We start from the raw sequence: 25,492 nt of genomic DNA on the forward strand, positions 1-25,492 counted from the left end.
TTCATAAACATCTTATTATAAAGCTGAACAATGAAAATCACTGATGGCAACGTGTGTTTTATGTTGTTTGTTTGTTTGTACTCGTTGTTGTTGTTAATTTTGGTCTCAACACTCATGAAAAAGAGATTTTTAATCGTAAGATTTTTCCTGTTTAAATAAAGTTTAATAAATAAAATGATGCATTCTTTATAAATATATGCAACATATATATAACATATTTTATTTGTCATTGGACAGACTTTGTAAAAAAATAACTTTAGTTTATTGTTTATGACTGAAGAGCTTTTCTACTTTTGTTTTTGTTTGTTTGTATGTTTGATGAATTGTTGCTTTTCTTATCTACAGTAAGAAATGGAAAATAATTATAAAATATATTATATAAAAAAGAAAACAATATGTTCTTAGTTGTGTTTAACATCACATCTGCTCCTCAGCAGGTTTTTAATTCTATTCTTATTAACTTATTTGTCTTATTCAGTGTTTATTATTTCTACATGTGTTGTTTACTTGATAACTGTTTATGAAATGTCAGAAAACAGTGAAAAATTACAGTTTTTTAAAGTTCATGATCTTAAAAACATCTTTATTTATTTTTCTCTCTAATGGTCTGAAAATCAGTAAGAAATTCAGTTTGTAATTACAGAAACAAAACAGAATATTTGACATTTTTCTTTAATAAATTATTAACTTTTCTAACAGATTAATTTGTTCCAGCTGTGTTTTATTGTGGATCCTGAATCATATAATAACAATAAATCTTCAGGTGAGTTTTAGAAACACCTGTAGTCAGGATTATAAACCACTAGATGGCAGCAACGACTCACAAACACTCAGTTTGAACAGCGTCTGTGTGATTTATGGGATCTTGTGGTCTGTCACAGGCTACTTTTGGGGACAAATTTCAGACTTAAGACTAGTTAACTGGGGACGGCTGGTCCAACTGGAAACAAGAGTCATGTCCCCAGTTGAGGAGAAGCTTTTAGAGTCAGCGGTTACGGTAAGTCTCCAGGAAATGAATGTACGACTATGTAATGTCCCTAAAAAGGACTGTGATCTGATATGTGTGTGTGTGTGTGTGTGTGTGTGTCGGACCTTGCGTGCCGACCAGCACCAGCGGCAGGTCGGTGGTGTTCCTGAAGTTGGCGAGTCGACTGAAGTAGTGATAAACCGTCTGGAAGCTGATCTCATCCTCCAGACTGAAGACGAAGATCACGGCGTCGACCCACAACGCAAACTGCACACAGAGAGAGAAAGATAAAATAAACACTTTATTTATACTTTATTATTGTTTACGGCAGCAGGAAGCGATATATTAGTGAGAGTAAAAGCAGAGAGGAGGAGGAGGAGCGGAGGGAAGGAGGCGCAGAGAGGTGAGGAGGAGCAGAAACAAAACAAGTCAATTATTCATAAATCGGGAGAGTTTTCTGTCTAGACTCGATCACATTAGAGCTCCATTTGGTCAGTTTGCAGGACGAAGCGACCGAAAACAAAAACCTGACCCAGATTCATCCCGCAGGGTTTGTCTCTCGTCATCCAGCCTGAAATCTGTCTCTGACAGACACGAAACTCACAAACACACTGTTGGTTTGAAGCTGAATTTAAGAGAAGGTGGATTTACAGGATGTTTAAAGTTAAATATGAGCAGAAAACATTTTCATTTCCTCTTTGTTTTCTTTAAAAAATGTTTTTCAGCCGTTAAAAACCGAACATGAATCATGATGACTGTGATCCAGTGCAGGAAAAACAAACTTCCTTCTTTCCTTTTTCAGTTTTTTATAAACAATTTTAAGAGCAGAAGAAGTTAAAGCGGCGGAGTAAATGTCAAATAAGATAAACTGTTGCTTTGTTCTGCAGGTTGATGCATGAAAACACGAAGCGTTACAGCAGACTGATGATTAAAAACTTCATTCATGTCATCACATAAATCATCATCAGCATCTTAAACTGCTGGAAACTTCACGTCTTAAAGTCCGACTGAAATCATTTAATCTTCTCACAGTCAGAAAGTAGAAAATACAGTTTGTTTCAGATTTTTTCTCACAAGAGAACAAGACAAGCGATTCTCTGTAAACTCTAATATTCATGACTAAATAATGCAAATTAAATTGAAAGTTTAGGGAAATAAACATCCAGGTGTTATTGATAAACAGCTTAACCATTAAAAACTTCAGCTCTTGATCAAACAAACCACAACTGTCGTCAGATTTTAGTTCAAATGTTGCTAAATATTGACAGAAAACTCCTGTTTTTGAATGAAGATAATAAACGAGAACAGTTTAACTACATGTGAGCAAACAAAAGACAAAACCACATGTTAAGACAGTATTTGATAAACAAAAAGTACATTTATGGTCATTTTAAAGACTTGAACTGTTGGATAAAACTCTCCAGTGTTGTCCTGTTAAATCAGTAGAAATAAAAACCTACTGCAGCCTCAAGCTAACAGATAAATCACCAAAGACATAAACAAGTATTAACAACACATTTCAGCAGGTTTTTGGCTGCTGGTGCAGTGGAAGCTGTTAGTCTGGGTGCAGGTGCAGGACTCACCTGAGCCTCCGGGGGGCCTCCTTCATCTCTGATGAGCAGCAGGTGACTCTGACCGTCGACCACGATCTCCTTCTTGAAGCGTCCGCCTGCAGGAAACAACAGCAGCCGTCAGAGACGACGCAGGACAGAAAACACCTGAATCTAACAGCTACACGTCTGATCTACAGCTGTACAGCCAGCAGACACCGATCGATCGACTGATTCGGTAAAGATGATGGACTCTAAACGAGATGAAAGTGATCGGAGGAGATTTGTGATGATTGAAATGATTGAAACGTGAACTATGAAGGTTCAAAAAGGTTCAAAATGGTTGTAAAACAGAGTGACGACCACCTGCAGATGAACGAAAGGAATGAAGCTCTGCAGCTCAGAGAAATTCCTCGTTATCCTGTCAGAGGCCCAAACAATGACGAGGCTGTTTTACGCACACGCACACGCACACGCACACGCACACGCACACACACAGTACTGCAGCTGAGTCGCAACACAACATGAACACATCAGATTTTTTGAGGAATCTTGATCATTCTTTGAATATTTCTCTCAGTTTTTAACGTTTAACTAGATCAATCTGTGACCCGTAAGTCGACCTGTGACCTTTGACACCTGACTGTGGTGTAGCGACTGTGTATTATGATCTAAATACGATGTTAATGTGTCCTCAGGTCGGACCAGAAACTGTGTTTTTTGTAAAACAGACAGAAGTGGAGGCTATTTTTGACATTTGAGTTCTTGGCTAAACGCAGCTCTGACTGACTCTGAATCATAAACAGGAAGTTTGGATGTCGTCTGTACAGACTGTTTTTTTTCCCACTTTCCGTATTTCTGGGCTCCTGGGAGTATTTGGATTTGACCTTTGACCTCCTCCATGCCTTTGGCTGTACGATCTGTTGGTCAGTGTGGGATTTCATTTATCGCTGTAACACTTTTCTACACTTTTAACTTATGTTTTATATTTTTGTAAATCAGTTTAAACTCATTCTGAGGATGAAATGTGTTGCATAAAAACAATATAGCATGTAAAAAAGAAAAGAGTCAGTCGGATTTTATTAAAATACTGAGTTAAGTGTCATTTTAGTGACTGAACAAATGCAAAACATGCGTACAAACTATGTGGCTGCTATTAAATCTGTTTACTTAATATTTTATTATTCTTATTATCTACTTATGAGTCACAAAGTTATAAACTGTTTCCTGTAAATTCAAACATGTGTTTTTCTTCTTCTGCAGTCTAATAATGAACTGTGATGTTTAAGTGAACTAGTCCTTTAAGTGACAGTGGAAATATAAACTCCATCAGCGTGATGTTTCAGTTCTTGTGGGAACAAACGTCTCATCCTAAAGATTTACAGGAAGTGGCTCCCAGTATAAATTGAGTCCAGACGTTATTTTGGGTTTTTCTCATCAGGATCAGCTGATCTCTGGACGCCGTGGACGAGTCTTTGAGCGAGCCGGCGGGCTGCATCAGCATGTGGAGATCATCGCCGCGACGACAGAGGGAGTAATGACACGGTGTTTACACGAGCGGCGAGGAGGAAGCTTCCTCACCTCCAGATATTTTTCTGGAAACACTGACGGGAACAAAAATCATTCATAAATTCACCAAACAGCTTCTTTCTCTCTCTCACACACACATATTTTTAGCTCCTCTCTCTCCCATGACTCTGTGGCAGGAAGCCGGAGCCAATCAGAGGAGGAGGAGGGCGCACACGCCCGTAATGCAAATTACCATTTGTACGCCGCAACACACACACACACACACACACACACACACACACACACACACATACACACACACACACACACACAGATCAAAAAGAAAAGAAAAGCCTCTGAATGCAGAAACATGTCTGGATGTTTGGGAAACAGGAAGTTCCCAGTAGTCAAATTCTTCTATTTTACCTATGTAAGTTTGATAAATTGATTAACGACTAAGAGGATTTATAAGTCGTAATTATTGATGATTAATATCTGTCTTTCCAGGAGCCGACTCCAAAAACTGCACCTGTGAATCTTGACCAAAACATTCACCGTGTGTGTGTGTGTGTAACAGCTGTTCATGATTGATTATGTTCTCCATTAATCGATCAGTCGTTTGGACTAAAAAATGTCAGAAAATGGAGAAAAATGCCTGTTATGACGTCTTCAAATGTCGTGTTTTGTCTGATCAACTGTCTAAACATGTTCAGTTTAATATTATGTATGACAACGAAACGCTTCAAACTATCACATTTGAGAAGCTGAAACCAAACATTTTTGTTATTTTTCCATAAAAAAACAACTAAAATGATTATTTGATTATGCAAACAGTTGTGGTTTTATACATTGTAGTGTGTTTAATCAATTAGTCAATCAACAGAAAATGAATCAGCAACGGTTTTGATAATCAATTAATCATTTTGAGTCTTTTTTAAAGAAAAAATAAAAATATTCTCTGCTTCCAGCTTCTTAAAAGTGAATATTTTCTGGTTTCTTTAGTCCTTTATGACAGTAAACTGAATATCTTTGAGTTGTGGACAAAACAAGACATTTGAGGACATTTTTCACCATTTTCTGACATTTTATGGACCAAACAACTAATCGATTAATCCAGAAAACATTGACAATTTCATCCATAATGAAAATTACAGTTAGTTGCAGCTCCAGTTTGTATACTGCTAAAAAATAGCAAACAGCCTAATAAATGCTTTTGTTAACTTTAACTGATCAGGATGGAAGTTTGTCAGAAAACCCTTGGTGTTGTTTTAAAGATCTAAAATTAAACGGCGCCTGCTGCGTTCAGACATCATGTTGTGAGGATGTACAGATGGAGCAGCTGATGCTGAGTCAGCAGCGTCCGGCTCCACTGAGTTTATGTTTATACAGAATATTTATCATATCTGTGAATGTACAGGAGACAGCAGTAGTAGGAGTGTAATGTCATGTTTAAAGTACATGCACACAGCTGAGACACGTGAAGATGAGGAGGGATGAAGATGAAGATGAAATCAATAAAAGGAATAAATCTAAGATATGAGAGGCGGAGCTACACGATCAATCAGCAGCCAGTCGAGTTCAGCTTCAGGTTCCAGCAGTTTGAAATCAGATTAAACTGTTTTATAGCAAGCAGCTGGTTTAGCAGCAGCAGCAGCAGCAGCAGGTATGAATCATGCGGCTGTTTATGTTCAGTTCCTTCTCTGATACATCAAACCGACTTCTTCTCTTGTTCTCTACACAAAGACGTCAACATTCATCTTTCACTCCTGTGTTTGTATCTACTTTTTAATAGAGGTTTTGGACGTCATTTAAGTGATCATTTAATCAGTTTGTAAACATTTATCAGTATTTATAAGCAGTATGTAAACAGTTAAACACAGATGGTTTATAACGCTAGAGCTCAAACTATCAGCAGCATCATTATAATCAATTGTTTTGAGTCATTTTTGTTCAAGAAAAATATCAAAATTCTCTGATTCCAACTTAAAAAATGTGAATATTTTCTGGTTTATTTTGTCTTTTGTGACAGTAAACTGAATATCTTCAGGTTATGGACTGTTAGTTGAGATTTGATCGACATTTTTCACCATTTTCTGACGAAACTACTAATAGATTAATTGAGAAAATAATCAGATGAATCAACTATGAAAATAACTGTTAGCTTCAGCTCTATAACACACTATGATGTAGTTATAAGCAGATATAAGGACACTTATAACACACATATCTGCTTACTCGATAGTGTTATAACCATTTATTAATTGTTTATATACTGCTTTATAAATTATTGATTATAATTAAACACTGAAGGAGTCAGTAACACTTTATTATTATGACTTCACAGGTCTGTAATTCCCTGTTAATATCCTGAAAGATTCCTGGACATAATTATGTATTTTAATACTATTTAAGGGGAAAACAGGAGTTTTTCTTTTAAAGAAAATATATTGAATGTTGTACACTTACCTGTAGAGATAATTCACATTTTTTCACATCTTTAGCTGACCTGAGTTTATTATTATTATCATGTTTGGACACATACCAATCAAATACTGTCTAAATGTTATATTTAGTACCAAATTACATATTGTTTCATGAGGAAAAGTCTGATATTCCTCCAAATTGTTTCTACTGTTAAATGAACACATGAAGAAGAAGAAGTGCAGCACCTGCTACCAAACTGCATTGAGGTTTTATAACAGTGAACCTGAGCTGTTCTCAATACGCTGCTGTCAGAATCAGCGAGGCGGAGGATGGATGGATGGAGGGATGGATTAACAGATCGATGGATTGAAGGTAGAGAGAAGAAAGAAGAGAGGATAGTTACCTGCATCCACGTCAGCTAGTTTACAAGAGCAGCCCAGAAAGAAGAAAGAGAGGAAACAAAAAAAAAACAAAAAGCAAAAGACAAAACATCAAAGATGCAGCCACAGTTAATGCATGCAGTCAAATCCAAAGAGCACAAGTTCATCAGCACCAAACGTTAAACAGATGCAAGAAAAAAGAGAGAGAAAAACAAAGAGAAAAACACGTTTTAGGAGGCAGAAAAGAGAAAATTTATGAGGGCAGAGATAAAAGAGTGAAAGAGAGGACACAGGAGAAGCAGAGAGGAAGAAGAAAGAGAATTATGAGGCAAGAAGAAGAAACAAAAAAGAAGAGAGAAAAGTGTTTACAGAGTTTTATTTCCAGGTCAGCTGGAGGTCAAACAAAACACAGAAACACATCTTCAAACTCCTGCAGAGGAAGAGAAGCAGAGATTTCAAGGATCATGGCTGGATCTGTTTACTCTCCCTTTTCCGTTTCTTTTTGTTGTTTTACTGATTCGACTCAGTTTCATGCATATTTTTTTTTTAACGTTTGCAGGAGCCTGTATATAACCCGAGAGGTGAAACAAGGCCCAGAAAAACAGTCTCGCTGCTGCAAGTGAGCACACAGTAATAACTGAAGGAACATTTTTATCACATCTTCTCTCATCTGGATGTTGGTGGCAGGAAAGAAAATCAACCTGAAACTATAAAAGTGGAAATGTTAATAATTATAAGGACACCTGACTGCTATTTTAAAGCTTTTAAGAGGATTAAAACTGCCGCAGGAACAAATAAAATCATATACATGAAAAAGCCCTGAGTGACTTTTTTTTTCTTTCTGTGTTAAAAGTTGGGACAAATAAACACAAATGAGCCGGTTCTTCTATAAAACAATACAATCTCTACATCATGTTTGGCGACTTGTGCGAGCAGCAGCTACACAAACTTAAAAGCCGCAGTCAGCAGCATTAGTTTGGTGGCTGCGGGTGATTTCCCCGCCGCAGTTTCTTTCTTTTTTAATGGATTCCATGTGCTGCTGCTCAAACACTCAGACTCAGTTTAACTTCTTTGGGGTTTTTTGGGGGCTTTTTTTTTTTTTTTTTTTAAATAATAGGCAGCAAACTGTGGTCACATGCTTTACAAACGATTGAACTAAAAACGGCTGATATTTATTAATCAGATCAAAAGGTTTTTAGATTGATTGATACCTTCAAGTTCAGCAGAGAATAAAGCTGGAGACACATGATCCATCGCTGTGAACATTTACTGATCTTTATTAGTCTTTTTATTGTCGTGTTGTGGTGCAAACTGTTTATTTTCAACTAAGAATATCTTTGCACTGCTTTTAACAACTAAATATAAAAAACCTGCATGGTCTGAGAGTCCTTGAACGCACCACTAAGAAGGGTTTTTAGGGGGCTGAAGGTTTTTTGGGGGGTCCGTTTTAAAGTCTGTGCTCATTAACAGCAGCTGATGTGATGTGAGTCCAGGCTGCAGCCGAGGCTCCAGTCTGCAGCCTAAGAATAGTTCTGGTTAGCGGCTTTGTGGCGCTGCGGTCGCCCCGCCGCTGCGCAAAGCCACCAACTCCGCTCCCAATCAATCGCCATGGGAATCCACGTTCTGCTGCATATTTTTAGACACCAGGAATTTCGAAACAACACATACAGTACGCTCCCCCCCCCCCCCCCCCTTTTTAAGCTCCTTTTATTTCTCAGCCCCGTTATGCAACGATATCAAAGACTTGTTTATAATTGGAGAGGAATCGTCGCTTCCTCGATGGGCAGCGGTGCCAAGTGATTAGATCAAAGATTTTTTTTTTTGGGGGGAGGGGGTTGGGGGGAGCTGCTGTTGTTTGGGGCTGGCTCGGATACGGTACGTGAAGCTGCTTGAAAAGCCGCGGCGTGTTGCTTTTGGCAGAGCGCTGCTGTAATTAAGGCTGAGCGGTGGAAACAGGCCGTTGGGCATTTAGCAGTCTGACACTGCGGAGCCACTGAGGCCATTTTAACAAGAGGTACGTCACCGCTGAAGAATATTTAACATCTCAGAAACAGGCAGTCCCCAAACTCCATTGCTTGCGGGGGATTCCTCTGACCCATCAGCCTCATGGATTATTCCCTGCTTGTAGATTTAGAACAACTCCTCAGAGGGCCTTTTTATCTTTAATCGACTCCTCTGGTGAAACTCCACATTCATTTAGAAAGTAAACTGCTCTGCTTGCTGATGTAGAACTTTCTCACTCCGCCTCCAAACATCCAAGTTTTTCTCCGCCGAGGGAACAGCAGCTAAAATTGGTTTGTGGGTTGATGTCGGGTGGGTCCCCACATGACAAAAACAGCAAAGTTTTCAGCTTAAATAAACTGTGTTTGAAGCTTTTCTAAAGCTTTAAAACATACAAAGAGGTCAAGCAGGGTTAATGAGTCAGTCCCAAAGCGAGGGGTTAAACTTCTCCTGTGAGTCTCCGGCAGGAAAAGACACAAACACGGTGGCGGCAAAAATAACAGTATGGAAGCCCGATGTGTCCGACCGACAGGATGGATGTTGTGATTAGAATTATGATCATAAATCAATAAACCGTCTTGTTTTATGATTCATTAAACACATTAAACATTAAAGTAAAAATGATTAAACTCAGCAGAGTTTAATCATTATAATCTAATGATTGTTTTCTCAAAGGTGATGTTTTGAAATGTCGTGTTTTATCAAACCAACAAACCAAAAGTCAAAGATATTAACTTTACTATCATGGATGATAAAGAAAAGCATCAAATCATCATATTTCAGAAACTGAAACTATAATTTTTTGGCATCTTTGCTTAAAAAACAATCATTCTTGTAGCCGATCGACTCGACTAGTCTACAGATGAAACGTGAATCTGCTTTGCTTCTAAAATAAACAAATAAATAATAAAAATCTACCAGTTAAAGATCTGATCCAGAGAGAAAACACCTGTTGAGGGTTTTAAGAGAATAAACTAGAATGATTTCTGTAAGGATTGTCATCTCTGAGCTCCTGAGATGTGGAAGCGTCTGGAAGCTGCGGTTGTGAAATATTAAAGGAACTTGGTAGAAGTGGGTCTCTGCCTGCAGTATGTGGGGGAGCAGCTTTAATATTAGATGAGGAATATGTTCGTCTCCGCAGGGCGACTGAGCACAGACGCTATAGAAACTACAATATACTGTATATACTGTATAAGGAGCAGCTGATGCTTTAAAGTTTTATTATATACAAGTTTGATCTTCTATTTCTGGAAGCGTGTTGAGCTATTTTCCTTGTTTCTAGATCTCAGCCGTTAACTGGATGATATTATTACTGACAGAAACCATGAACAAACCATGAAAAAACACCAAAAGACGAATCATTTTCTATTTAGGTTTTTTTATCATCTCATCCCAAACACCCAGAAAATTAAAAATATCATTTTATTGCTAATAAAACGTCACTAAACAGTAAGTTTCTTTATTAGCTTTGAGTAAAGGATCAAATCTTTGTGATAGTTTGGTCATAACTGTGTTTCTGTATTGATTTACCTTCATGTTTTACAGTATTTAGTATCTGTGGAGCCTCCTACACATTTCTACACAGAGAACTATGACTGTGAACTACATTTCCCATGAGCACTTGCATAAAAAAGTGCAGGTGTGCCTCAAAGAAACTGTCTTTTTTTATTTAATACTCTCTCATGATTTGATGTTTTCTGTCGTCTTGCAGCCTTGTGATGTGATGAAAGAACAGAAACCTATTCACTGGTTTCACTTGTCTTCCATCTGCTGAAGAAGATCATGTGATACAATCAAAAGCTCCACAACAGCTAGTAAACTGACCTTTAGTAGAGATCTGTCAACACAGATATTAAAGAATAAGAAAACCAATCACCTGTTTTTTTATTTTGAGAGAGAAAGAAAGTCTGAAAGTTCATCTTGACCTCAGAAATTATTTAACTTTTTTTGTTTTGGTGGAGCTTTCAACCACATCTCACTGTCTTCATCAGCCAGGAACCCTCATATTGTTTTGTCAAACCAAGATTTTATTCAATAGTTTAAATTTAACATTAAATTAAATTTCTATCTTCTGTCTCCTGAAAAGATTTACATATTAAGAAAAAACAGTTATTTTTTATGAAACTAGAGTAAAAGATCCTTAAAATAAGACGTGTGACTGTCTCTGCTCTTTATGTCTATCTATTCTGCTCTGTTGGTCTCTGAGGAGACGAGGAGACGAGGAGACGAGGAGACGAGGAGACGAGGAGATGAGCTTTGCATTCAGGAGACTGAAACTCGTTAACGTTTCTTCCATCCAGGGTTTTTAATCCGGATTCAGTTTATTATTTTCTCCTGTTTTGTTGGTTTTTTTTATAAAGTTGATTAAATCTACTTTTCTTTTTTTTTATTCTGTGGGTTTAATCTGGTAGCAGCAGAGGAGGTTTTGGGGTAAAGCTGGATGAGTTTTTAAGGAGTGGAAACACAGATCCAGCCAGATGTGACAGACATAAAACAGTAATAACATCATTCTGACCTTCAGGTGATTCTTCCTGGACGTACGTTCCTGTCAGGTACCTGTGGACCAGCGCCGACTTACCACTGGCCAGGTTACCCACAATGCCCTGCAGGGGAAGGATGGATAACAGTTATTATCTCTAAGTAATATCTCTGTCCTGCAGTCGTTTGTAGGTTTGTTGTTGTACATGTGATGACGAGGATGAAGAAAACGACTTCATCCTCCTCATATTATCTTCTTTACACAGAATGAGGCTGTAGACGTCGTCCTCCAACTTACAGTGTAGTTAAGAAGCTTTAACTGATTACAGACATTAATGAAGTATAGAAAATATCAACTAAAAATTAACTAAAAAACACAACTCTGTCCTTTAATTATCATCGTCTCAGGAAAAACAGATTTAAAGTTGAAACTCACCACTTTGAGTTCTGGTACCGACCGACTCAGCGTCCACTCCTGACTGTTCACAAACGCATCTGGAAGAGAGAAAACACACCTGTCAATCACCTGTCAATCACCTGTCAATCACCTGTAGTGATCATGTGATGCCTTCAGGTGCGCTCATGTAAAGCACGTAAAGAGGGAAAAGTCACTAATTCATGAGTGGAAGTATTCTGACAGCTCAGAGTTAACGAGTTGTGACCCTCATAAAAACGTCGGGAGCAGTTTTTGGTCCGTTTTGGTGGCCGGTTGCCTAGCAACAGGCTTTATCCACTCGAGCATCGAGCGTGTCGTGTACTCGACCCGCCGTGCTGACAACACGACCTCACGGAGTTTTCCCGTCTGAAGGCTCAACGAGCCGCACTTCAACCGTCACGGCGACAAGAGAGCCAATCTGTTCCCGCTCAGAGGCTTCATGTCGAGGAAGAGGAGGAGGAGGAAGAGTCTCATTAGAGCTGACAGGTGACTGACAGCAGGATGAGCAACGTAACAGGACAGAAAACCAGCAGCTGAGACGAGACCACAACCAGCTTCAAGAACATTAAACTGAGTTCAACAGAAGAACGTCTGAAGCTTTTATGAGCCAATAAACTCAAATTGAATCATTTTTAAATAAAATATAAAACATTTGCTGGTTTCAGCTTCTCTCAAGTGAAGATTAAAGGTTTTATTTGTTATTACTGATAGAAAACGGTTGATCAGACAAAACAAGACGTTTAAAGACGTCACCTTTGACTGTTTTATAGATAAAATATATCAGTTAATAAATAATCAGCAGATAAACTGATGATGATGAAGATGATGATGATGATGGTTCGTTACAGCTCTGAACAACACAAACACGTCTCTGTTTGGACTGAAGCAGACCTGAATCTACAAACTGCTGAAATGTCCTGTTTTCTGCTCCATTTACATGTTATTGTGATTACTGTAGTGTGTTAGTGTGAGAGTGTGTGTGTGTGAGAGTGTGTGTGTGTGTGTGTGTGTGTGTGTGTGTGTGTGTGTGTGTGTTTTAACATCCAGACCAGCAGCAGTTTCGAGGTCGTGGGAAATGAGGAGGCAAAGTGATTTTCCTCCTACACACAAACTGTTACCGTCTGCTTTTGTTCAGATTGAACTATCTGCTGGATAAGAGTGTGTGTGTGTGTGTGTGTGTGTGTGTGTGTGTGTGTGTGTGTGTGTGTGTGTTATCAGGGTGGTCTCTATCCTGACTGATACACTCTGAGGACACACTGCTGCATGTCTCTAACAGTTCAAACAGACAGTTTAAAACATGTTAATGTTGTTTTCTTTTAGTTTTAATCAACAGTTGAAGCTGCAGCTTTGAGCTGATTGTTTACAGCAGCGGCTCATTGATCACTGACAGGTTGAGAGTTTAACTGATCAAGATCAATTATTGGAATATTTCAGTTCAAGTCTTTATTATTTTTGGCAGCAAGGCAGCATTTTTAGCAGGAACAGAGCCATGAACTATCAGATATTATCAGATATTTCTGGATCTTAATCAGAAAACTTTTCTTTCTTTCTTTAGACGCTCTGAGCTGTTTAATAAACAGTATTTTATATATTTATATATAAATAAAAAGGTTCAAACATGTTTACATTAACTAAACTGAAGCTTTAACACCATTATTGTTTTAATATCAGGCTAAAACTTTGTTACACATTAAGATAAATATGTCTCTGATTTATCTACAACGACTTCCTGAAACTGTCCTAAACGACCAGTAGAACCAGTAGTTGAACTGACACACACCATTAACCCGCTGGCCTGAGCGACACCTCGGCCTGTGTGATAAGTAGGCCAGTGGGTCGGATCCACTCACAGCCTTTTATAATTCATCGTGTGCGTCGCCACGGAGACACGGAGAGATAAAAGCCTCGGAGAAGACAGAAGATGAAGAACGTCACCGATGTTCAAACTGCTGCTGAGACTTTAAAAACTGTCTGTAGTTTACTGACAACCTGAGACTAACTGATCAATTATCTGAATTAAACTCTGTGATGTTACAAAAATGATGCTTTTATTTGTCTTTTAAAGTTTCGTCTGCTCTCTGAGTGACCGTAACTCTTCTCATAAAGGTGCAGAAACATTTTAAAAGTTGGTTTTTGTTCCTTTTTCTATCAGGAAACGTGATAATTCTGGATTTATAAACCAGCAAACGTCTCACTGAGCTCAGCAAAATCCAGTTAAACCTGCTGGTGGGTCTCCAGAAACCAACCAGTGTTCCCACTACAGGCTGAAATAAACCAGTCCATGTTAACTGTGTTATTTATTATGTAACAACTGGATAAAAAACTACATTATTTAATAAATGCAGCCAAAAATAAGCTGGATGTTATCATCAAGATGCAGTAAAGTTTATTTTGTTGAATCATCAATAAGCAGAATTAGTTTTATTTTGAAATCCAAAGACTTCATAATAAACATTATTCTAACAGATGAATCTGTTGTTTCTATTGTTGCAGAAATAACTGATTTATTGATTAGTTGAGGAACACTTTCAGCTCGACAACAAACAAAGTGCTTCTGCCGTCGTCATGACAACCATTCCTGCTGCTCGGAAACAAGCAGCTGTTGTGTTTGTCTCCAGCTGTTGCTGTTGCTATGATACAGCATCATCATGGACGCCTCCTCCAGAGTTTCATCACACAGCAGCTGTTTGTTTCTGGATGTTTCTGCTATTAATACGTCCTGCCGCTCCGCGTGTGGAAAGAATCCAGAGAGAAGCTTCCCGATTGGCCGGCGGACACACAGAGGGGGACATTGTTGAGGGGTTTTTTTCTTACAAACGCCTGCCTGTGTCTGAGGAGGGGGGGTGACGGGGGGGGACGACCCCTCCCCTCTCTGCCAGGCAGGATGTTGATCCAGCTGCTTCCTGTTTTTCGGGGGCCCTCCAGTTCCCCTCCGATGGTTCCCAGTACGACGACGGAGGGAAAACACCGGCGAGGGAACGATTAGCCGCTCGGCCAGGTGACCGACCGTCAGCTGGTGGACCAATAAGACGCTTCGACTGGATACTGAGCTTTAAGAGGATGAAAACTCTAAAACACTGATGCTACTGACACGTTTCAGCAGCTTGAAATCACATATATCTAATAATAATATATATATAAGTGTGACTGTGTTTTCAGCTTGACGTCTTGTTTTGTTCAACCATAAAGATATTAAAGTTGTATGATGAAGAAAAACATTAAATCATCACATTTGAGGGCTAAAGTTTAATATTTCTGCTTCAAAAATGACTAAAAACGACATAAAGCTGATTAATTTTCTGTGGATAATCGTTGTAATAAAAACAACCGTTAGCAACCGTTAGCAACCGTTAGCAACCGTTAGCTAAATCTAACCATCAACTACTCAGCATCTGTAAACCACTAATACCTGAAAAAGAACTTTTAGTGAGCTGATGATGTCATCAGACGTTGTCTTTTAACCGACTAACCTGAAAAACCTCAAAATATTAAATTAAACGAGCAACAAAAGCCAAATTCTCACATTTAAGAGGCTGAAACCATCAAATCTTTGATGTTTTTGCATCAGAAAATGACAAATAATGAACAGATTATCAATGCAGTTTCTCTTAATTGACTAATTGATTCATGAACAGCTCTAGTTTAAGCCATAATGTGTCAGCTGACTCACTGCCTCGGGTTAAAAATGTTTAATAACACTTTATTTGAAGGATTTTTAATTTCTTAATAATTTCCTAGAAAGAAGCGTATAATGTGCTGCTAATTATAGAAAATCATTTAAGAGACGAGGAGACAAACGAGGGAAGAGAAGAAGAAGCTCCACCACGAGTCGACTCAAAGCCGACAGAGGAAATATAAAGAGAAGAAGACAGAAGATGACAGACGGAAGCAGAGAAGAAGAAGAAGAAGAAGGAGACGACAGGTGAGAAGGAAACAGCTCCTTCGCTTTGTCGTCGCTCTGGGAGGGAAAACTTGGAAATGGGAGCGAGCGCCGTGAGACTGAAAACACTCCTTCATCCCTTCATCCCTCTGCGCCGACACAGAGCTGCAGGAAAAGAGAAAAGATAGAGAGAAAAAGAAAGAAAAGGAGGAGGAGGAGGAGGAGGAGGAGGAGGAGGCCTTCAAAGAAAAGCAGGAGGACTCCTGGCGCTCTCCAGAATAATCTCCATCATTAATTCTCTTTCATTGGGGCTCGTTTGTTTCTACTTTTATGCTGCTGCTGTCGTCCCTCAGCGAGCAGGAAAAACCAACACGTGAGGACGATCAATGATTGTGATTAGACACTAATTCATCTCTCTGAGCTGACAAGTTACAACCAAAAACCACGAAACCTGCACCTGAAATACAGCACAAACAGTTAGTAGAAATGGACGTGGATATTTGCTGGTTTTCTTACTTTTCTATGACATTAAACTGAATATTTAGACATTTTCTGCTGTTTTCAATCCACTGATGAAGAGAATAATCTACAGCTGCAACCAGCACGTATTTACATCATCAATTAACTGATTTGCTTCGTCCGACCAACAAAAATATTCAGTTTATTATCATGTTTGACTCATTAAATCATTAAATCGTCACATTTGAGGAGCAGAAACGTTACGACGTTAGAAAGACATTTAAAAGGAGTTTTTTGTTTTAATGAGGTTTTTTTCTGCATTATGTTCATATTTAGTGACATCGTGGGACAAACAGAGAGTGTGTGTGTGTGTGTGTGTGTGTGTGTGTGTGTGTGTGTGTGTGTGTGTGTGTGTGTGTGTTTACGTGGCAGCAGCTGGAAGACTGAACACAATGGACGAGATTCAACAGGAGAACAAACAAGATAACAAGATGACCCAAAATCTGCTCTAACAAGCTCTGAACTCTGAGACGGAGTTACGTTCAACTTCACTTAGTGTCAAAAAACACACACACACACACACACACACACACACACACACACACACACACACACACACACACACACACACACACCTCAGAATAGAAACACACACACAGTAAAAGAAAACAAACAACAAGACGATAAAACAAGAACAAAAGTTACACAACTGACATTTAAATGTTCCATCATGCAGTCTGTCAAACATGTGAAATATGCAAACTCTCAGAGACTCAAACGTTTGTTTTATTTCTTCATTCCTGACGACATGTTTCAGATGATCTCAGCTGGGTTACAACGTGTCAACATGACGAAGACGCGACTTTACTCCGACAGGACGACAAGAAAACTGATCTGAAAGCTGATTTAAATGCAACATGTGTGAGTTATTTCATTAAAAAGCTCTTTTAAAACACACTCAGGTCAGATTGTGATGTTTTCTTCATGTGATTTAGGATGAAAACATGTAAACAAACTACTGTGAATGTATGAATGAAAACTATTTATAGCTCTGATCCAGAGAATGTGTTCCGAGAGGAGCGTCGGTATAAACGAGGATCCAGCAAACAGGAAGCTTTTTATTTATGTCAGTTGTAAAAGTTGTAGTTACATGATGAAACACATTATCGACGATTATGACGATTATTTAATCAGTTGTTTGGGCCATAAAATGTGAATCAGTGTTTCCCAAAACCCAAAGATGACGTCTTTAAACCCAAAAATATTCAGTTTACTGTCACAGACGACTGAGGAAACCAGAAAATATTCACATTTAAGAAGCTGAGAGAAGCTGCAGTATGAAGGACGGAGAGAGAGAAGGAACTGTATCAAAGAGAGAAAAGTGGAGCGATAGATAAAGAGGAGGAAGAGGAGGGTGAGCGCGAGGGCAGCGGCATCAAAGTATCACAGAGACACAAATGGATGAAGTGTGAGAAGAAGAAGAAGAAGAAGAAGAAGAAGAAGAAGAAGAGAGGAAGTCAGAGATAAAAGACGAGCAGAGAGACGGAAAACAATAAAGAACAGCTGGCTGCCGGCCAACACGACCCCACTGTGTGTGTGTGTGTGTGTGTGTGTGTGTGTGTGTGGTGTGTGTGTGTGTGTGTGTGTGTGTGTGTGTGTGTGTGTGTGTGTGTGTGTGCGTCTACAAGTTGATCTGTCAGCTGCAAATAAAACTGCTGATCAATGATTTTGATCGTTATTAAACTGTTTCAGTAACTTTTCAAACCAAAAATACCTCAAAACTCTGTTTCCATCGTCTAAAATGTGAGAATTTACTGTTTTGTATCAATGTGAACTGAATAACAGCTGCAGTTAACGATTAATTACATCATTGATTAATCTGTTGGTTATCATCTTGATTAACTGTTTAATAGTTTTGTCAATAAAACTTTGTCTCACTTTGTTCAACCAACAGTCCAAAATATAAAAATATTCAAAATTCTTACATTTAAGAGACTGAAAACATCTAATATTTGTTATTTTTGCTTCAACAATAATCAAAATACTCAACAGTCGACTAATCAAACTCATGAGCTGCAGGATCCTTTTATAGAGGAAACTATTGATCGATTATCTGCAGCTCTACATGAAATACACAACAAATAAACACTCAAACATAAACATTCTCACTTTACTGTTCACTGACGTTCACTAAAACCTTCTCCTTGTTTCTACAGTTTCTAAATGAATCAGTTCATTGTTTAGTTTAACGAGGTAAAAGGTGAGAAAGTAAAGAGACGTCTGCTTTGTCCGATCAACAAATCTGAAATATAAAACAGAGAAAAGCAGCAACCAGAGAATATTTGGTGTTTTTTGCTTCATAAATGATAAATGATTGATGATTTCAGCACTACGTTGATGTTTAAACTGTATTTCTGTGACGTCTGACTTCATATCAGGTGTCAGAATCAAACTTCAGTCTTTAAATATTGATGAAGTCTTTTTATTTACCAGCTCAAATATGATGTCAGGCGTGTAAATAAATCCCAGCGACCACAGAGGCAGCTGCACTCGTAAAATAAAACTCGACCTCTAAATGACCGCCGGCTGCTTTCTGGTGAGCAGCCGCAGCCAAACCCGGCCTCGGTAATGACGGCACGCCGCTGCCAAACACAGCGACACCCTGCAGCCTTCAGCCTGACTCGACCTCTCCGCCCCTGAGCGGGACGCTGGCACCGACACTCTGCATCAGCTGGGAGACAAGAGGAGGAGGAGGAGGAGGAGGAGGACTTCAACCTTCATCATGTACAGCCGCCGGACGGCGTTTCATCTGACAGAGACGATCGTCGACTGTTCTTTAGAGGGAATAAAAAAGCCTGCGGGCGAGCGGACACTCCCACCGATCTGTGACTCTTCATCACCTTTAAATTCACATCACACTCATCAGTCCGGTGATGAAGGTTAAAGGAGGCCGGTTCAACACTCAGCGGGGAGTCAACAGGAGCCCCGCAGAGCTGTGAACACACCTTAACACGACTGAAACTGAAACAACACGACATGTCGCACAAAAAACAACCTACAGCTCCGTTTTTAACTGTGACTGACTGATCTATCAGCTGATATCAGTTCATTGATACGTCATTATCAGTATATGTTGGCTAATCAGTGACAAGAAATCATTTATATTATATTATTATTTAGTTTTTACATGTTAAAATGTTCTGTTTTCACATCCAGCTTGATTTAAAACCCAGATTCAGTAACATCTGATGAGTAACTACACATGAATCTGAACAACAACACTGAGAGGAAACAGTGACTCCATGGTTACGTCACAGCTGTCCGACGGTTCCTGAAGCATGCCGAGAATCTAAAACACCGCGTGGAACTGGTTCTGTCTACAGGTGACACGTCTGTACTGTAACAACACGCCTCAACGGCCTTCATGTGTTTCAGATCAACACTGATAGAAACGTCTGTAAATTACTATAAACAGCAACATTCTGACTGTTTTATTCAAACTTTATTTTGTTCCATGTTTTTCCTCTATATAGTTATAAAAGCACATAGTGAGATATTTTTGGTAATTTAAAGCTTATTTTCTGATTTTCCATTGTAGTGTAAACAGACAAAGTTAAAAAGTGAAGTAAAATACATGTTTTTAATCTGTGATACTTGGTTTTTCCTGAAGTCCAAGAACTAAACTCCATAATCAAAAGGTTTTAAATCATTTGAAGTACATAAAAAATTAAATAATAACACAAATGTGTACAAGCATTTGTTCATAATTCACATATACTGTAAGTTTACGTGGTTTTCAGACATTTTACAGGTAAAATATAATATTTTACCTGTAAAAACATTAACTTACATGTGTTTTTGTGTATAAATTAGCTTATTTTCTGATTTTCCATTGCAGTATAAACAGGCAAAGTTAAAAAAGTAAAATATAGTTTTAATTCTGTGATACTTGTTTTTTCCTGAAGGCCAAGAATGAAACTCCATAATCAAAAGGTTTTAAATCATTTGAAGTACATAAAAAATTAAATAATAACACAAATGTGCACAAGCATTTGTTCACAATTCACATATACTGTAAGCCTATGTGGTTTTTCAGACATTTCACAGGTAAAATATTATAATTTACATGTGAAAACATTAATTTATGTGCTTTTTTGTGCATAAAATAACTAAAATCATTACACCCAATGATTGCTGTCCTATTAGTGTCATCTATAATGATTATTCTTCCTGTTTTTTCTGTGTTCATTGATGGTACAACGTCTCTGCTCAGGCTGGTATCTGTATTCAGGTTGAGTTACTAGTGGCTCTACAAGCTGCTGCCAAACATGTCAGGACGGTATTATAACGTTAAGCGCTGCCATGGATCCTGCGAGCTGACGGGACGGATTACTGATCCTGAGCACAGAGACGCTGTGATGAAACCCTGACGGATTTACAGCCACACACATGAACTGCTAATGTTCAACTTCATCATGAGAGGCATTTAAAGGTTATTTCCTTGTATGAATTTGTCAAAAACAAGTGTGACGTTGTTGGTGTTGGTGGTCATTAATCGCTTTGAGTCATTTTTCAGGCAAAAAAATGCCAAAATTCTTCTTTTCCAGCTTCTTAAATATGAAAATTTTCTGGTTTATTTAGTCCTCTATGATAATAAACTGATGTATTTTGGGCTTTTGGGATCATTTTCTGATATTTTATAGATCAAACGACTAATCAATTAATCCAGAAAATAATCTTAAATTACAGTCTTGCAGTTTTTATTGTATTCTTATTGTAGATAAACATGTTTTGGGGTAGTTTTATGATGTTATTGGATGTTTTATAAATGAATAATGTGATTTTAACAGGTTATCTCTTGGATTTGAAGCTTCATAAATAAACTAGAGGCTGGTGTTTGGGCGGGTGGAGTGTTGGCACGCTGACAGCGACACGACGAGGGAACAACAAACGCCTCCTTTGCCACATGGCCTGTTTGACAGCCGAGGAATGTGACTCCATGACACACTCCTGGCGTGACGGCTGAGATATCAGATAGGTTGAGTTAACACATGATAAAGACCTGAACATGAGGAGATATTAGATGCAGTTAAATGTCACAATGGACGAAGAACAGAGACGAAGAGGAAATGTTTCTCATCTGTTTCCCAACGTTTGTCTTGTTCATGTCCAGACAGCTTAGAAAACTGGTAGACAACTGGTAGAAAACTGGTAGACAACTGGTAGAATACTGGTAGAATACTGGTAGACAACTGGTAGACAACTGGTAGAATACTGGTAGAAAACTGGTAGACAACTGGTAGAAAACTGGTAGAATACTGGTAGAATACTGGTAGAATACTGGTAGACAACTGGTAGACAACTGGTAGAATACTGGTAGACAACTGGTAGACAACTGGTAGACAACTGGTAGACAACTGGTAGAATACTGGTAGAAAACTGGTAGAAAACTGGTAGAAAACTGGTAGAATACTGGTAGAAAACTGGTAGACAACTGGTAGACAACTGGTAGAATACTGGTAGACAACTGGTAGACAACTGGTAGAATACTGGTAGAAAACTGGTAGACAACTGGTAGACAACTGGTAGAATACTGGTAGAAAACTGGTAGACAACTGGTAGAAAACTGGTAGAATACTGGTAGAATACTGGTAGAAAACTGGTAGACAACTGGTAGAATACTGGTAGAATACTGGTAGAATACTGGTAGAAAACTGGTAGACAACTGGTAGAATACTGGTAGACAACTGGTAGACAACTGGTAGACAACTGGTAGAATACTGGTAGACAACTGGTAGACAACTGGTAGAATACTGGTAGAAAACTGGTAGACAACTGGTAGACAACTGGTAGAATACTGGTAGAATACTGGTAGAAAACTGGTAGACAACTGGTAGAAAACTGGTAGAATACTGGTAGAATACTGGTAGAAAACTGGTAGACAACTGGTAGAATACTGGTAGACAACTGGTAGAATACTGGTAGAAAAATAGTAGAAAACTGGTAGAAAACTGGTAGACAACTGGTTGAAAACTAGTAGAAAACTGGTAGACAACTGGAAACCATTGATCCAGACTTTGAGTTTTTCCTCCATTTTGTTTCCAGATTGTTTCCTACAGAAACTATTTATTACTTTCTCACATTTTTCCAGGTTTGGTTCACAATAAATGGTTTCATGCTGAGCTAAAAGTTCCATTTTTAGCAGATGAACAGAAAATCAATCACCAACTATTTTGATCCAGCTTCTCAGTCGTAAAGATTTTCTGACTTTCTTCATCTTATCTTGGGCTGTAACTAACGATTATGTTCAGTATCCATTAATCTGCCAAATATTCTCTCAGTTAATAGATTAACCGTTTGATAAATGTCCAAGAAGACGTCTTCAAATGTCTTGTTTTGTCTGACTAACAATCCTCAACCCAAAGATGTTCAGTTGACGATGATATAAAGTAGAGAAAAGTGACTAATTGTTGCAGTTAAAGTCTTACGTGACAGTAAACTGTTTTTTGACTGTTTTTCAGACAAAACAAGACATCTGAAGATGTAACCAGGCGTTTCTTTTACATATTTTCATATTAAGATAAATGGATAATAAATTGATGATTCATTGCATTGTGATCTGCTGGCTGCTGGACCAGCGTCGGTCTGAGTCTGAGTGGAAAAGCTGACTGTGCTGCGTTCTTGGATTCAGTTTGTTTGGCTTCTCTGCGCCCACAAGCCCACCAGCGTCTCGTAAACAAACCTCACATGTGGTTTGTTTATTGGACGGAGCGTTGACACACTTTCATCATGAGCTGCGGTGTTCAAGTCCAGTTAGGAAACACATGAAGAAGATGATGATGATGATGATGATGATGATGACCATCAGTCCAGAACTGCTCTGCCTTCATGAGGGACTTTTATTCCCGTCTCAACTCCAGATTTAAGGAAACAAGTTACAGATTGTAAAGCAAGTTGTGATTTTAAGATGAAATAAATACAACTTGACTAAACGAGACTGACTCATCTTAAATTCCTGTTTCTCAATAACAGATTTCCAGTGTAATACAGTAAAATTACTTCCAACCACAATCAGTTTATATTTAATCAAACACAACACGTTTAACAGTGAATCAGTGTATTTTGCTGCACAAATAAAAATAAACTTTAGTGTTTCCTTGTGTTTAACTGTTGAGTTCTGATTGGCAGGACAGTTACCAACACAATGTTTCATAGTACAACTGAAACTCACAATTATTTATGTCATATTTATTTAATAATGTCTATAAAATGTCAGGAAATAGTAAAAATAATAATTCCCAACAGTCCAAGATGACTTGTGATCAGTTTAATATCATGTATGATGAAGAAAAGCAAATATTCAATTATTAAGCTTTAAAAATACGACTAAAACGATTCATTCATGTTGTCATTCGACTTATTGTTGCCAGAGATCAAACGGTACGAACATATCTTTTCACTATCATAGTGACCAACATGATCACCGTTATCATTCAGTATTATCACGTCATTGTTAAAATATGTAAAAACATTCACACACTGAAATCATTTCAAGTTTTTTTTATTGAAAACCACAAATACAGTTAGCAGCACTTTCCACTTCCTGTTAGCATAAACATTCAAATAGTAACATAGCAGAAACCTTCTATAAACATATGAAAGCATATTAACGTTACAGATGGAACCGTGTGGTGTCTGATGCTTCAGGACGTTTTCTGTTGTTCAACTCTGTGATTTTATTTTGTTAAAGAAGTGATTTTCTTGATGAAGGTTTAGATGAACACAAACTTGAAGTAAACAAATCAAATGTGCACAGAAACAACACAACCATTATAAACAAAGCATGTAAACAAATCAGATGAACAGCACTGATTGTTTGTCTGTTCTCTCCCTTAATAAATAAGCGCCAGTATGAGACCTTTACTGTGTCTGGTGGAAGCTGTGATCTGTGAGAGGAGACAAAGCTCCTGCTGGTTGATGAGAAGCACAAAAAGCTTCCTGGCAACGCTGGCGAGGTGGAAGCAGCTCTGATGCGTGACCCCTCCACCACACAGACCAGTAGACCCTGATCTTCACCTCTCTGCTGCCGTCTTTCTCAGCAGTGCAGCCAGTCCTCTAATGCTTCTGTGGAGATGTTGGTGGTGGAGATGTTGGTGGTGGAGATGTTGCTGGTGGTTTGTGGTTCTTCTCTGACTTGTGCAGGTTGAAGCTTCAAGGCCTCCTGGACTCAGCTGTCAAGGATCGTCTATAAAGCTCTTTTTGAAGCAGGAGGTCTCTGTGTATCTGTTGTTAAGGTCTCCTCTCAGTATCATCAGGGGTGAGGTGGACCAGGACAGGACTCGTGTCGTGAGGGAAGGAGGGAGCATCGGTGAACTTGCTCAGAGGTTGGAGGATCTGACACAGTTCAGCAGCCGGTGTCTCTCAGACCGGCTGCTGCTGGCATGTAGATCCTCATCAGGTCACCACATCATGGATCTGAGCCTTGTTGAGGACAGCTTGCTCTTGTCTTCCAGCTCCGTGAGAAGCTCTGGACCAGATGACGGCAGCAGCGACTGCTGTGTCAACTCTCTGATTTTAAGAATCAGGTTCAAATTATGGCCAAAACACCCAAAGCAGAGATCTGGGAACTCTTCAAAAGTCTTGATTATGTTTGTTGTGACTTCCAGCATGTTCTCAAAAACTCTCTGATGTTGTTAACTGAGTGTTTTTCTGTGTTTCCAGGCGGTTTGATTCAGTGAAGCTGATGAAGGGTTGATCAGCTCTGCTCTCATTGGTCCACAGGTCAGTAGTTGCAGCAGAAGAACCTTCATGATGGTACTTTGTACTGAGGCACAACGACCTTCATCAGCCTCAGAGCGTCAGACCTCTCAACCGTTTGAAACGGCATCTCGTCCTCTGTGATGTGAGATTAAAGGGCTGCAGTGAGGTCTGGAGAAGTTATTGATGTGTTTGAAACGCTCCAGTAACATCACTGGTTTCTCCTGCTGTACGACCACTCTGTAAACAAAGCAACAGCAACTGTATTATTACACACGTCACAGTGTCTTCTGTATATATGCAAAGACTCCGAGCACATTTTAAATAAATACAAATGAGACAGTGATGGTAACTGTAATGATTTCAATGAAACAACTGATATAAATACAGTTGAGTCTCATACAGGAGACTGTAGCGTTTCTACTGTTGGATTTTAAAACAACAGAATCTGTTGGTTGATTAAACTACGTAACATGTTATCATGTGTGATGGTTTGTCTGCAGACACACTGCTACATGTTTTTACAAGAGTAAGTAACACTGACAGCTTCTGTTAACGTTATTGACAAGCTATCAGCAGCTATTCAACATCACATCCTCACATCAGGCATTGAGCTAAAACTGAACTCACCTTGTTATAAAGTAGTGAGTG

At 38.7% G+C, this 25,492-nt stretch overlaps 1 protein-coding gene across 3 annotated transcripts in view; it reads right to left on the reverse strand.

Annotated features, from left to right (window-relative positions):
* The window catches only part of agap1 (ArfGAP with GTPase domain, ankyrin repeat and PH domain 1), a 183,051-nt gene that overhangs the window by 89,658 nt on the left and 67,901 nt on the right, over nt 1-25,492 (reverse strand). For all 3 annotated transcript variants that reach the window (XM_042404430.1, XM_042404431.1, XM_042404429.1), the window contains 4 exons: nt 11,746-11,804; nt 11,347-11,434; nt 2,551-2,636; nt 1,093-1,234 (listed from right to left, as the gene is read on the reverse strand). In XM_042404430.1, the coding sequence (XP_042260364.1) occupies nt 1,093-1,234; nt 2,551-2,636; nt 11,347-11,434; nt 11,746-11,804 (375 nt within the window). The remainder of the gene's footprint in view (nt 1-1,092; nt 1,235-2,550; nt 2,637-11,346; nt 11,435-11,745; nt 11,805-25,492) is intronic.

This window comes from Thunnus maccoyii, chromosome 24 (assembly GCF_910596095.1).
Source record: "Thunnus maccoyii chromosome 24, fThuMac1.1, whole genome shotgun sequence".
Lineage (NCBI taxonomy): Eukaryota > Metazoa > Chordata > Actinopteri > Scombriformes > Scombridae > Thunnus > Thunnus maccoyii.